We start from the raw sequence: 12,618 nt of genomic DNA, 5'->3' as shown, positions 1-12,618 counted from the left end.
TCAGAGAGGAGCCAGCTGTAAGGACACGCAGTGGTTTTCTGCATGAGGTCTCCCATCCCTGCAGCAAACTCCCAGCGATGGATCCCACCCCACCAGTTTCTCCCCAGTCCCACGGTGGCTGAATCCATGTCTCACTGAGAACTAGAGAAGATGGCAGCAGAAGCCTGTCCAGCTCGACCACTGAGCCGCGGGGTCCAGATCACGGGGATGCACGGCTTGACCTGGGAGCAGCCCATCGACTCCCCAGTGGATCCGTCCTCGAGGGAAGCAATGGCACGTGGCTTTTGGAAATGCTGAAACCTGAGGCTGCATAACCTGGTGAGACCAACACACGCCTCTGCTTCACAACCCAGCTGGGAGAGAAAGCGGCTGGGAGACCTTCTCCAGAGCTGGCACTGTCATGTCCTAGCGTGAGGCGGGTGCTGAAAGCCCCTGGATTTCTATTTTCTTTCCTTCTCTTTTTCTTTCCTGCTATTTTTTTTGTATTTTATTTGAAATACCTCAGACCTTAAATACAAATCAAGAACAGCCCCTCCAATTCCCACACCTTCCAGTGCCCCTTACAAGCAAAGATTATTTTACATGCAGATCTCTGTGTGCAATTATTTTTTTTACATTGGTTCTTTATAGGCAACTGACCCTTCCCAAAGCCTTTCCAGGACAGGTCCCTGGTTGCCCTCCTGGGGCAGGAACAGAGCCCACTACTCCCCTTACACAAGGAGCTGGGGAAAAAAAAACCCCCAAAGCCTAACAAAATGTAAACCTGGGGATATTTCTGGATCCCCTGCAGCAGGAGAGTCGAGGGCAGGGGGTGCAGGCAGAGGGTCCTGGGGTGGGCGCAGCGGTGAGGGCTGGCTGGGTGCAAGCGGTGGGTGCAGAACATGTTCAAGAGTGGGTGCCGAGGGGGGTGCGGGGTATCTCAGGGTCCCGGCGGGTTGCAGAGGGGGCCGGGGGGGTGCTGGACTCCCACCGTTGCCCAGTGACGGTGTTTGTGATGTGGCTGGGCCAGGCAGAAACCACCAGGACAGTTCTGGGGGCAGCTGCAAGGCAGAGACCCTCCACAGCCCGGACACGCCTGGCAGCGGGTAGGGGCTGAGCACAACCAGACCCGCACCCCGGGACCCCGCACCCTGCCCTATGGACACTGCACCCTTCACGGGTCCTGCACCCTGCCCCAGGAACCCTTCACGGATCCTGGGACCTTGCCCCAGGCACCCTGCACCCTTCCTATGGCCGGACTGCGTTTAAGACGGGCTGTAAGAGCTGAGTACTGCAGGGACTCCATCTCCTGACTGCTCTGCTCTTGCAACCCCACATCTGCGCGTTTCCTCGGGTTGTTTTACACGGGTCAGGGGTTGTCTTCTTTATCGGGGGTTGTAGAGGGACAGAGCAGTGGATTTTCTCACCTCCTCATGCATATCGCACGAGGGCAGTGAATAATGCATGCAGCCTTTGAGAGAGGCAGACTTCTCAAGTGCACGCTGCTAAAACACCCATCTGGTCCTGGAAGGACTTTGGGGGCTTTTCCTCTCCCCGATAGACCCCAAATGTCTCTTCCCTAAGAGAGTTTCAGCTCGTCCTGCCCTCTCGGGTGAGGCAGCTTCCCCGGCCCCTTCCCATCATCACATATTTCCCCCTCCTTCTCTTGTTTGCTTTCATGTCTCCTTTTGTTTCGTGTAAGCAAAGATTCCTGCTGCAGCCAGGGCTGGTCCAAACTGCCGCGGGATGCCCTTGCCCTGGGCAGGCAATGCCTGTCCCCGGCAGCTTTCCCCTGGTATAAAGCCAGGCCGGGTGCCAAGGCTGCGTGTCCCGTGCACCCAGGAGGTGCACCCGCACCCACGGGCTCCTTGCTGGCGGGGTTATGTGTGTGGCTGGCATCCATCCCTCTGGCTGCTTCTCTCTGGGCTGCTGGAGTCCATTTCTCCTTTACAGGCAGAGCTATATTTGTAGGAGATATATACATATTTTATTTTTATATGTATATGTATACAAATTTTTTCCTCTGGTCTTTCGAGAGCATCATTCAGCCATCCAGCGCTCTGGTTGACAGCCCGCTCCCAGTTCACATCTGACGGCTTCAACCCCAAAGTGGGTTTGCTGCCAAATGCTTCACCTTTTCTCTTCTTCAGCTGCTCTGGCAAACAGCAAACTGCAGCCACGCTGCAGAGACAAACACCCAAACGCCCTGAGCTGCAGGGCCTGATGCTCGGGCGCTGGGCTCTGCTCTGCCTGCCCTGGGCTCCAGGCTGGGTGCCCTGGCTGCATGGGTGCTCGCACGCTTAAATTGCATCCTGCGTTTTTTGGCACCTGTACCTGTTCACACAATTATTCCCAGGGTGGCAAGCAGCAGGGTACTTGCATATCAGATGTCTGTCTTTACTGCTTTGCTTTGGGTTTGTGGCCCGTTGATACCCGTAGAGGTGAACAGCATTGCAGGGCTGTGTCACCAGCTGCACGTCATCCCCTTTGTGTCTCAAGAGGCTCAGAGAAGAGAAATGCTCGTTATTTGGCTGTTAAACCAGAGCTGAGCAGAGGGAACGGGCCAGCAGGGCGCTCCCGTCCTGTATGTTGGTGAACGAGGGTGTTTTCAGTGAAAGGCAGGGTATTTAAATGTGCTGCGGATCAGGTGAAGCAAACTGTGGCCGGTTGATGCTGGGCTGGGTCTGGCCACTGGTGGCCTGATGGCCTTATTGCACCAGTGGCCATGGCAAGCGGAATCCATATTAATGACCTTATCTTGTGAAAAATCATTTGAGTCCTTAAATGAGCAAAACCCCTGTTACCCAATCTTTTTCAAATATGAGCCAAATTTGTGGTGTGCAAATTGTCATTCCTGGTTCAAGCTACACCATGGGAACTGGGCAGGGTCAGGCAGAAAAACTCGCGTATAATGGATGGGAAAGCTGGGGGGTTTTGTCCTGTGTTTGTCCCAGAATGCTAATTGGAATCTTGCTGTCTGCCAGACAAATGAACTTGTGCTTGTACCTGGGGTGTCTGCTGGGTGTTAGTGCTGTCCCCGCAGCAGGACCGGGCAGGGACTGGGCTCAGCACAGGGGGCTGCTGGGGCCACCAAGCCCAGTCCCTGCGGGGCAGGCAGCAGGACAGTGGTTTCATCCACACAGACTCGAAAAACAACTGCGGCAGCATCACTGGGGAGGGGGGCATAAGGCACAGGACTCAGCGAACTCCGGGGTCTCATTGACCAGGGGATGCGCTAAGTAGTTTGTCATTGATTTTCACCTTCAGTTATCTCCTTTCTTTGGCAGCTCTGTTTTCTCTGCCCTGGCAGCAAGGGGAAAGGGTTATATTTCCTTGTTTTTCCCTTAGATATTCCTTTTCTCCTCCTGGCTTTTGCAGAATGGTACAGCTCTGTGCTCAGAGCCAAGGTCTCCTGCACCAGCTGAAACACTGGTTTCAGGTTATAGGCAAAGAATCTCAGACTGCAGGAAAATTAACTCCAATATGCCTTGGGTGAGTTTACTTGGTGACAAGAAGCAGTTTCCACTGACTGCTGTGAAACACGGCAGTGTCTCGACACATGAGGCTTTGCAGGAAACCCAATTGCTCACGGCCATTGCGAGAAGCTGGAGGGAGAATAATGACATATATCCACGCTCTGGGAACACACGGAGAGTCCTGTGAGCTCTCCAGGGTGGCTGAAGGGGCAAATATAGTTTATTTTTTTACCACTCATTATTAGTGGTAACTGGATTTTCAGCTCTGAGCGTGCAAAGAGCTAAGGGAACTTCCAAATAACGTCTTTATGGGGCAGATGAAGTGGTAGAAATGAGTCTGTACAGCCCTCCCCTGCTCTCAGGGCCAGCCAGCACCGCATCCTGATGAATTCCCTGCCCCAGCCCGGCCCTGGGTTTTGGAAAGGGGGCATCTGTGGGGCTGTTCCCTGATTGAGAGAGGTTCCTGGTTGCTTTATGGGAGGCAGCATCAGAGGGCCTCTGGGACCGTCCCAGCAGAAGACTGGTCCCCTCAGATGCTCTGCAGCATCTCCCCATCAGCCCTGAGCCCTCTGTGAGCTGCAAGTTAGGAATGAGCTCTAGTTTGGTACCACATCCTCGCCTGAAACCCCGTGGTTTGTGGAAGGTGAGGCCACCAGAAGACAGCTGGCCAAAACACGTGCTGACCTTTCCTGGATGCCGGGGGTCTGCATGCTTGGAATAGAGGGGTCCCATTCATTCTCCCTCTTCCTGCAGGTTTTCTGCCAGGAGAGGGACCAGCTGCTCCCCTTTCCCACTCCTCGGGTGCATGGCCAGCCTGGGATTCGGCGAACCCTGCTCTGCTGGCAGCAGCTCCCTGCCTGGGACACCTCTAAAATGCAAGGAAGGGTGCTTAAAAGGGAAAATGAAAATAGGATATGTCCTGGGTCATGAGGGCACCGTTCTTCCATCACCAGGATCCCTTGAGCAGCAGTTTATCCTCAGATGCAACACTGTGCATCAAATGTGTTTTTTTGCTAAAGTGGCATTATTTAAACCCAGAGAGGTGGGTGCTGGCTCCCACAGGCATTTTGCAGATCGAGGGAGGAGAAGGGAGCTCCTTGCTCCTGGAAAGCCCCAGCACGGCCCTCGTTGACCATATTTCCCATGCAGGTATTGAAGGCACATCCCGAACGCAGTGTTTTCCTTCAGAAACACCCGTGGGAACGCCACCATGAGATACCCCCAGGGTCCCCAGACCGTGATGGCATGCCAAGCAGGGGACCGGGACCCGTACCCGTGCACCCCACTGCGCACCCGTTTCAGCCTGGACGGCGGTCGATCCCAGGAGCTGAGCAGGTTTTACCAGGTGAGGACACAAGGGACCGTGGAGGGGAGCCAGGGTGGCCACAGGGTCCCGCTGGCTGCTGGGGGCTGCAGAGAGATGACCCCTCATGTGCTGCCTGCACACGGTGAGGCTCGCTGCCCGAAATCCATGCACGGGCAGGAGGCAGGGATGCCCCCTCAGCAGCCAGATTTGATTCCAGGCAGCTCGAGTGTTCGGGTGCTCACAAAACTGAAACAAGCCTTGGCTGGGGGGGGGAGTTAATCCCAGGCATCACATGTGTGTGTGCATGGGGGAGTGCACCGTGCATGTTTAACAGGCACCTGGGGCTGCCGCTCCCAGGGGCTGCATGGGGAGCAGCCCCCCATTGCAGCAGCCAGCTCTGCCCCTTCCAGAGCCCCTGTCTCCGGAGGGCAGGGCACAGGGTGAGGGTCTTGAATGCAACGGGCACTGTCCGCAGAGCGGTGGGCAGAGACCTGCGGGCACAAGCACCTGAGATAACTCAGCATTTGAGAAGCAGGAGGAGCAGCTGGCTGCAGGAGCCCCCCCCCCCTCGGCCACGGCAGGGCCCATTTCTTGCTGACACCTTACAATGCATCACGAATAATTCAAACCAAGCCACCAAATTAATGATGGGAACACAGATGCTGCTTATTAATTTGCCTGTTAGCGCAGCAGCCCGAGTGTCTGAGGCAGGGCAGCCTGGGAGCAGGGCTGTGACCGGTGTTTCTGCATGGTTAGAGCGGGGAGGTGATTGCCATGTGGTTTGCAATAGTAATCCCTGCAAAATGCTGGTGCAAACATGACTGGGAACACTGAACTCAGCCAAAATGCCTGGGCGTTTGCTTTTATCTGCAGCTGACCCAGCAGCATCGTGAGTTTTACCGGGACAAGAGCGGGATGCTGTATGTCCTTCCCTACTTTGTGCTGCCCTCGAAGGAAAAGGAGAGATATCCTCATCCACTCGACCTGTGAGTACTGACAGCCCTGTGGACAGTCCCTAGGACATGGTGGCACCCAAATCCCAAGGTCTGGGCTAGTGGGATGAAACTGGAGAAGTATGGGGGGGTGCCAGCCCCATACCTGATCCTCCTTCTCTGTTTCACCCAAACCTTCTGTCTTCAGAAAAATGAGAGCAGAAGAAACCGGATTAACTTGAAAGGAAAGAATAAGTGGGAGGCATGCCAGGCTTTGAGGCTTCTTTCCCAACTTAGCAGTCCCAGGATTGTTTTTTTTTTAAAAGCAAGCATCCTCCTGGCTGTGTGTTTGAAATCCTGGATGTTTATTTATTTCACAGCCCTCACAAAAACTGGAGCAGCATCCTGGGGGCCCCCTGTCCCATCTCCTCCCCTCCTCGTTGCTATGGGATACCTGCAGGCTCTGCTGCTCCCTGGGACCTTTCCCACCACCCATGGACACCCATGGCACTGACAGCCCCCACTGCCCTGCTCAACCCTCCAAGGACCAGGGGAGCTGTCAGAGGAACGTGTTGCTCTGGACCGATGCGGGTTATAGCTGGCATCCAAAATAGCCTCTTGCCTTGAGCTCTGAGCACAACACTGGCCTCCTGGGATGATTATATAGCACCTGAAATGGGCTGAAAATGCACCTACAGAGCTGCCAGTCCAGGACCGGGAGCTGAGCTGCGGTGGGAGGCAGCTGGAGCCAGCCGCCCGCAGAAATACGCGGGTGCCCTCTAGTGCTGTGTTCCTGTGGTCCAACAGGAGTGCAAAATCCAGGAAAAAACCCTCCGTTCATCTTCAGAGAAAATATCTTCATATATTTTTCTTATATCTGGCTGGATCTGCCTATGCTGTAACTTGTGCCTATCACTGCTCCGATCACCGTGCACCTCGAAATTCAAGGTGCATCCTCCAGCCTCCTGTATCTCTACATCCTCTCTTCTCTGCTACCTGCCCTTAGGTAGCCGTAGACAATTTTGTCTTCTCCTCTCCCGGCTGAACAACCCCAACTCTCTCAGCCTGTCCTCACAGCAGAGGTGTTCCAGCCCTCTCATCATTTTTGTGTCCCCCCTCTGGACCCGCTCCAACAGGTCCACGTCCTTCTTATGGTGGAGGCCCCAGAGCTGGACGCAGGACTCCAGGTGGGGTTGGTCCACATCAGGTCCTCCAGCCCATCTCAGTGGCCCTTGCTGCGGTATGTCCGTGTCTTCCTTGCACAGAGGAGCCTAAGACCGGCCACAGCACTGCAGGCAGCGACCAGGGGGGCTGGATGCTGCCTCTGCCTCGCCAGCCGCTCTCCTGCTTGCAGAGCCCAGGAGGTGGCTGGACCCTCCTTGCTGCGAGAAGGGAAGTCATGGTCATGCTGTGAGCACAGCAGTGAGTTTGGCTATGGCCAGCCCTGGAAGCCTGGGACTCTGCAAAATTTTGTGTGTGGAGCTCCGAGAAGCTGCTTAAATAAGAGGTTAATTGATGGGCATGGAGCGCTTCGTCCTGGCTGTGTGCTGTAGCTATCTAGGCCGGCTCATGTTTTCATATCAACCCTTCGGTGCCCATCCAAAACAAACAGGAGTGGGGGAGGCTGTCCTTCACCCAGGCCAGGTCTCATGGCAAGGCAGAGAAATGTGTGGGACGAGGAGGATAGATGAAAGCGGATGGAGTAAAACAGATGCCGTCGGGGCCATGAGCGCATCCCCCTTCCAGGAGTTTAGCTGGCAGAGGCCAAGGTCAGCCCCAGCGCTGATAAGAGCTGTTGTGAGCAAAGCTGGAGGTGATGGCTGGCACCTCCTTTCCTTTGGGTTCTGCTTTTAAGCCGCACATTTATCACCGGCCCCCGCCTTTGCAGCTGTGCCACAGCTGGCTCTGCGCCCAGTCTTGGACCTCCTCCACTCCAACCTGGACCCGGATCTGGGCTTGACCTCGGACCTACCCACTGCTGGGTGGCTCTCGGGCTGTGTCTGACCCTGGACACTGTCTTCAGACCCGATCCTGACCCTGACTTGCTGCTAACGCACCCCTGCTCCTTGTTGCTGAGGACCTTGCTGCTCCCTGACTCGTGTCCACAGAAATGATTTGACTTTGACCTGTTCCTGGAGGGACAGGCAACGTGTCCCCAAAAGGCCACAAGCAGTGGTGGCCTCAAAAGTAATCTGTCTTTTCCCTCTATCCCTTCAAACACTTCCCCATCCCCAGGGTCCTTCCCCATTCAGTGGTCTGCATTAGTATTTGTGGCCTGGAGGTCGTGGGTGTTTGCGAACAGGAGAGCATCGCTTGGCCTTGCAGCATCATGGCACAGACAAAATATCCCAGTTCTGCCTCTGTTTTCCTTGCGCTGATCAGTAAGCAATACCTGTGCCCATGCGATCCGTGACAGCAAGACTTTGGGTGCATGTGAGGGGCTCAGGAGCAGGCAGAGCCAGCGGGAGCTCAGGAATTGGGAGCCCCGGGGTTACATTAGCCCTGCACAAGGTGAGATTGAACAAGTTCTCTTGTGGGGACAAAAGAAGAATTCTCTTGGGGCTGCAAGCTCGCCTACTTCTGCAACTCTGCTGGGGTGAACGGTGCCAGGACTGCAGGTGCCCCAGTGCCCTTGGAGCACACCCCTATGGCTGAGCCCTGCCTGCACCTCCGTAACCCCTGCCTGCACCTCCGTACCTGCTGCCTGCACCTCTGTAACCATCCTTGGTGCCCTGTTGCTCCCCAGCCCAGCGCTCAGTGTGAAGACCCGCTGGCATTTGCTGCGAGTGTCCCCGGTGAACCTGCGGACCTACCAGACCTTCCCCTCGGGGAAGAGAGTCACCTCCCAAGAGAGAGAGACCCGAGACAGCTTTTTCGAGTACCGAGCCTAACCGCTGGCGTCCACCCTGCCTGCGGTGGAAACCGAGTTTTCCAGCTGGGAGTGGAGCAACAGGAAAATAAAGGAGAGGGAGCTGCCGGCTGTCTCGGGCTCTGTGTGCCGTGGGGACCTGCCGCGTGTGGCAGGGATGCTCTTTGTCCATGGCCTCCAAGGAGAGGGGGCAGCTGCCCACCACGCAGCTCCTCTTGCCATTTGGGATGATCAATGGGCTGAGGTTGCGGGCAGGCAGGGGATTAGCTCCGTTTGACGGGCTCACCGTCTGGCAGGCAAAATGCCCCCCCAGCTCTGTCCCTGCCCATGGACGCTGCTGCATCTGCCGGGGGTGAAGGGAACCTCTGTCCCAGTCTGGGCTCTGTTCGCGGTGGTGGGGGGTCACCCAGGACCCTCTCGCCTGGGTTGGGATGACTGCTGAAGTGTTGCAATGGTGGGGAAGAGCACATAGACTTCAGCATAGTCACCAGTGACCTCAGACGGGATGATGAGCTTGCAGACAGCATGAAATCATCCAGGTAACGAAGACAAGGCTGCAGGAGGGTCTCTGGGGAAGATGCTGCTAAATCACCCATGGGGTTCCCAGCCCAGTGGTACCACCCAGCAGCCAGACCATGGGTTTACAGCAGGCGGGTGGCTGGCAGTGGCCAAAAAAGCAAAGCAGACCCCAGGAATAATTAGGAAAAGAGTGGAGAGCAGAGCAGGCAGCATTGGGAGCCTATGGGGGGTTGCCCTCCCTGCTGCCTGTGCATGGCATGGCTGTCCTGCCTCCAGGAGGAGATGATGGAGCAGGAGCAGGAGAGGGTAAGATGCTGGAGCGGGAGAAGGTTCAGGGAAGGGTATTGGAGCAGCTGGAGGTCCACGTGGCGTCCGTGCAAGAAACAGCCATGCAACACAGAGCCCATCAGCCTGGAAGAGAGAGGACAGGGGGTCGGTGGGGTCAGTTGTTCACTGTCTCATCCCGCAGAAGAGCTGAACAGGACCACAAGAGGTGGCCATTGTCAGGTTCAAAGCAAACCCAGTGGGGTAATTCTTCCAAACCACTGGAGTCCCCTTCCCAGGATGCTGTGCACAGCAAAATCTGACATGGTTTCAAAAAGCTACCAGAGAAACTGGTGGAAGAAAACTACTCTCAGGATGACTGACTACAAGGACAATGAGTCGAGGGAGGATGTGCTTTGCTAGGAGGAAGGGGAGCTTAATTCCTCCATCCTCTGGGAGGGCTCATGCACTGTGGAGAGCACGTTAGGATGGGTTAAGCCATGCCAGGGCTGGTAGGACAGTGTCCCAGTGTGGGCAAGGGGCAGCACACAGCCTTAGCCCTGCTTAATTTATTTGAGAAGACATATTTTCTCCTGTGATTTTGGAAGTGGATGACATGGTAGGGCACGGACAGAGTCTGTCACTGATGCTGACGACCGGGGCTCTGTCCCCGTATGCCACCCATCCATGAGGGGTCTGGCACCTTTGGGCCACCAGTGAGCACCCTTGCAAGCTGTGCCAGTGTTTGAGAAATATCTGCTTACCTCTGAAGAGTATTTCCCTGCGTGTCAGCCTGTGGCTTTTGCCCACGGGGCTGGAGAAGGGGTCCTGGCCCCACTTCTGCACCATTACAGGCAGATGTCCGTCTCCTCCCCAGCTTGGAGCTGCTGGGAGGGCAGAGGCCGGAGGTCCAGCTCAGCCCTGGTCACTGCTGCCTTGCCAGGGACAGGAGCAGCCTTGCGTCCTTGCCCCAATTCCACCCCAGCCACATCCCCGGGCTCTTCCTTACTCAGCTGGTTAATAACCAGCCTCCTGTCTGATTCCCATGCCTGATTCGAAACACAAAAGTAGCTTAGCAATGAGGGGCTCTTTGTAGCAGCTATTTTGGAAACCTAGAGATGGTTTTTTTCGTAGCTTTTTATTGACTTTTTTCCCCCACTCGCTGACATCTGAAGTGAAATAACCCTTTTAAACTTATCTCCTCCTCACTCCCCAGCCAGCACATTTCATCCAGTTAGAGCAAGCTGATGGGGACTTACTACTGCAGCACTTCAAAAGCTCGGGTTTAACACACCAGGGAAAGTCTTCATGTATTCTAGTGCGTTACTAAAATCACTTTAAACTCCTGTCAGGTCATCATTCGCAGTGAGACAGAGTTGTGCATGCTTTTTAGGGCTTGTTCCTCAGCCAAGATCAACCACGCAGCATTTATGGGGTGGGAAGGATGTTTGCAGCAGCCACAAAGAAGAAAGTCACTTTGAGCCAGTGGTGCAAAGGCCAAACAGCAAGAGAGATCTATTTATTTGAACTATAAGACAAAATTAATTAATGGCATCATTTCCACCAAATTTCATTTGTCTCCCTGGAAGGGCTTTGCATGTTGACTCAGGCATCGCTGCTGAGGTGTCCTGGGGAAGTTCTTGTCTGGGTGCTGTATCACACGATGGACCCCTGAATTAAACAAGAGGTTTGAGATCTTTAGTGCAGAGGGCCAGGCTGGGTAGAGATCAGCAGATCACAGGGGTCACCCCTTGCAGGTCCAGGATCTGATCCTGAGATTGCTTTTAGGCACGCGGAGGGATGCTGCAGGAGTGGAAACTGAGCATCTGCCCACCCGCCTGCATGACAGAGAGGGGCTGTGGGTATGTCACCCCTCACCCTCCTCCTGTGAGCTCTCTGGTGGGTTTGTGGGGGCTGATGGGGTTCATGGAGCACCCCTGCCTGCTCTCCTCAGCTCACAGCTCCCACCCGAGGTGGCCAAGCCCAAATCGTCCTTTTGCTGACGGCTCTGGACCACGGCCAACTCAGAGTCTAACATTTTAGATGCCAAGTGAAGACTTTTTTTGCCTATTCACACTCTTGTGAGACCCCTCTGCAGCTCCTCGACATCAGCCTGAGCCCCTCAGCATCACCAGCCCCCTCCCCACAGATGCTGGAGGAGCTCCATAACCCTGTCCTTGAAGTTCCCTGGAGCTCCCCTGCACATCGAAGCCAGTGCCGCAGATAAATGTCTCTTATTTTCTTTGCCCTGGCCAAGACTTCTAAGACAAACTCATCCTTCCAGCCACCCTGGCATGTAGAGAAACCCCTGGTCTTTATTCCGTGCACAGCACGGTCCAAGCACCAAACCCTACAAGGTGGTTCCCCTTCGTGGGGAAACCTCACCCTCTTCTCCCCAGTCCCTGAAACGTGATGGCAGCAGACAGGCAGCCCAGGGGTTACCAAACCCCGTCCTCAGGAGATGACTCCACATCCCCTCCAAAGGGCTGCCTGGCAGGGAGCTGGCAGGGGAGGTGATCTTACCACAAATACCCAACGTGGGGTCTATTTTTAGCCTGGGACATGCTTTGTCACTGCCTAGCACGTCCTCAAGTGCAGAAGTGTGGTGTGTGGAGGGCACGGTGCAGATTCGGTGCCTGGCAGGACTGACCTGCAGGCAGGGAAAAGAGGGCTGCCTGAATACACCCTGCAGGGTTTAAGCACAGGAAAGCAAATGAAAACAGATGCAAAAGAATCCCATAGTGAAGAAACCTTCCTGAGAACACCAGGGTGGTTTTCCAAGCTTTAAACCATGCTGGCAAATATTGCATCCAGTGTAACAGAGGCAAGAGACGTTTCAATCACTTTCCTGGCTCCTTCTCCCTCCACCTCCCCAGCACTCTCATGAAGGCACCAAGAATATCTTGGCCTTTCCAGGACATATTTTGAACAGCCAGTTCTGGTGACCCTGTTTCAGTAGCCGTTTAATGCAAAGAGAAATGGAGATGTTTTCAGCATATGAGCACCTAAGCCCTGCCAATGGTGCAGACAATCTTTGCCACATTTCTGAATGTCTTTAATAAGAAATGTTGAAGGTAGAGGAAGGTGAGCCTCTGCTCTGGAGCACTCACACTCATAATATCTGCTCTCCATCAGCCCAGGAGGGTGGGTACATCTCCCCTCCCTGTTCCCAAGCAGCACAGACCCAGCAAACAGCCCCATTTTCTGGTGTTGCCCCCATTGCATGGAGTTTTGGGGCTGCTGCGGCAGATGGGCTGGCCCCTGCAGTGGGTG

At 55.0% G+C, this 12,618-nt stretch overlaps 1 protein-coding gene across 1 annotated transcript; it reads left to right on the top strand.

The window, feature by feature from the left end:
* The first annotated feature begins 4,665 nt into the window (after positions 1–4,665).
* LOC104841509 (chromosome unknown open reading frame, human C2orf70) lies at positions 4,666–8,584 on the top strand. Its single transcript, XM_010583216.1, has 3 exons — positions 4,666–4,800; positions 5,635–5,747; positions 8,440–8,584. The coding sequence occupies exons 1-3, from the start codon at positions 4,666–4,668 to the stop codon at positions 8,582–8,584; spliced, it is 393 nt and encodes a 130-aa protein (XP_010581518.1).
* The last annotated feature ends 4,034 nt before the right edge of the window (positions 8,585–12,618 follow it).

Source organism: Haliaeetus leucocephalus, unplaced genomic scaffold, assembly GCF_000737465.1.
Source record: "Haliaeetus leucocephalus isolate CR32 unplaced genomic scaffold, Haliaeetus_leucocephalus-4.0 Scaffold871, whole genome shotgun sequence".
Classification (NCBI taxonomy): Eukaryota; Metazoa; Chordata; class Aves; order Accipitriformes; family Accipitridae; genus Haliaeetus; species Haliaeetus leucocephalus.
Note: the sequence above shows the minus strand (reverse complement) of the source record. Positions and strands in the feature narration are given on the sequence as shown.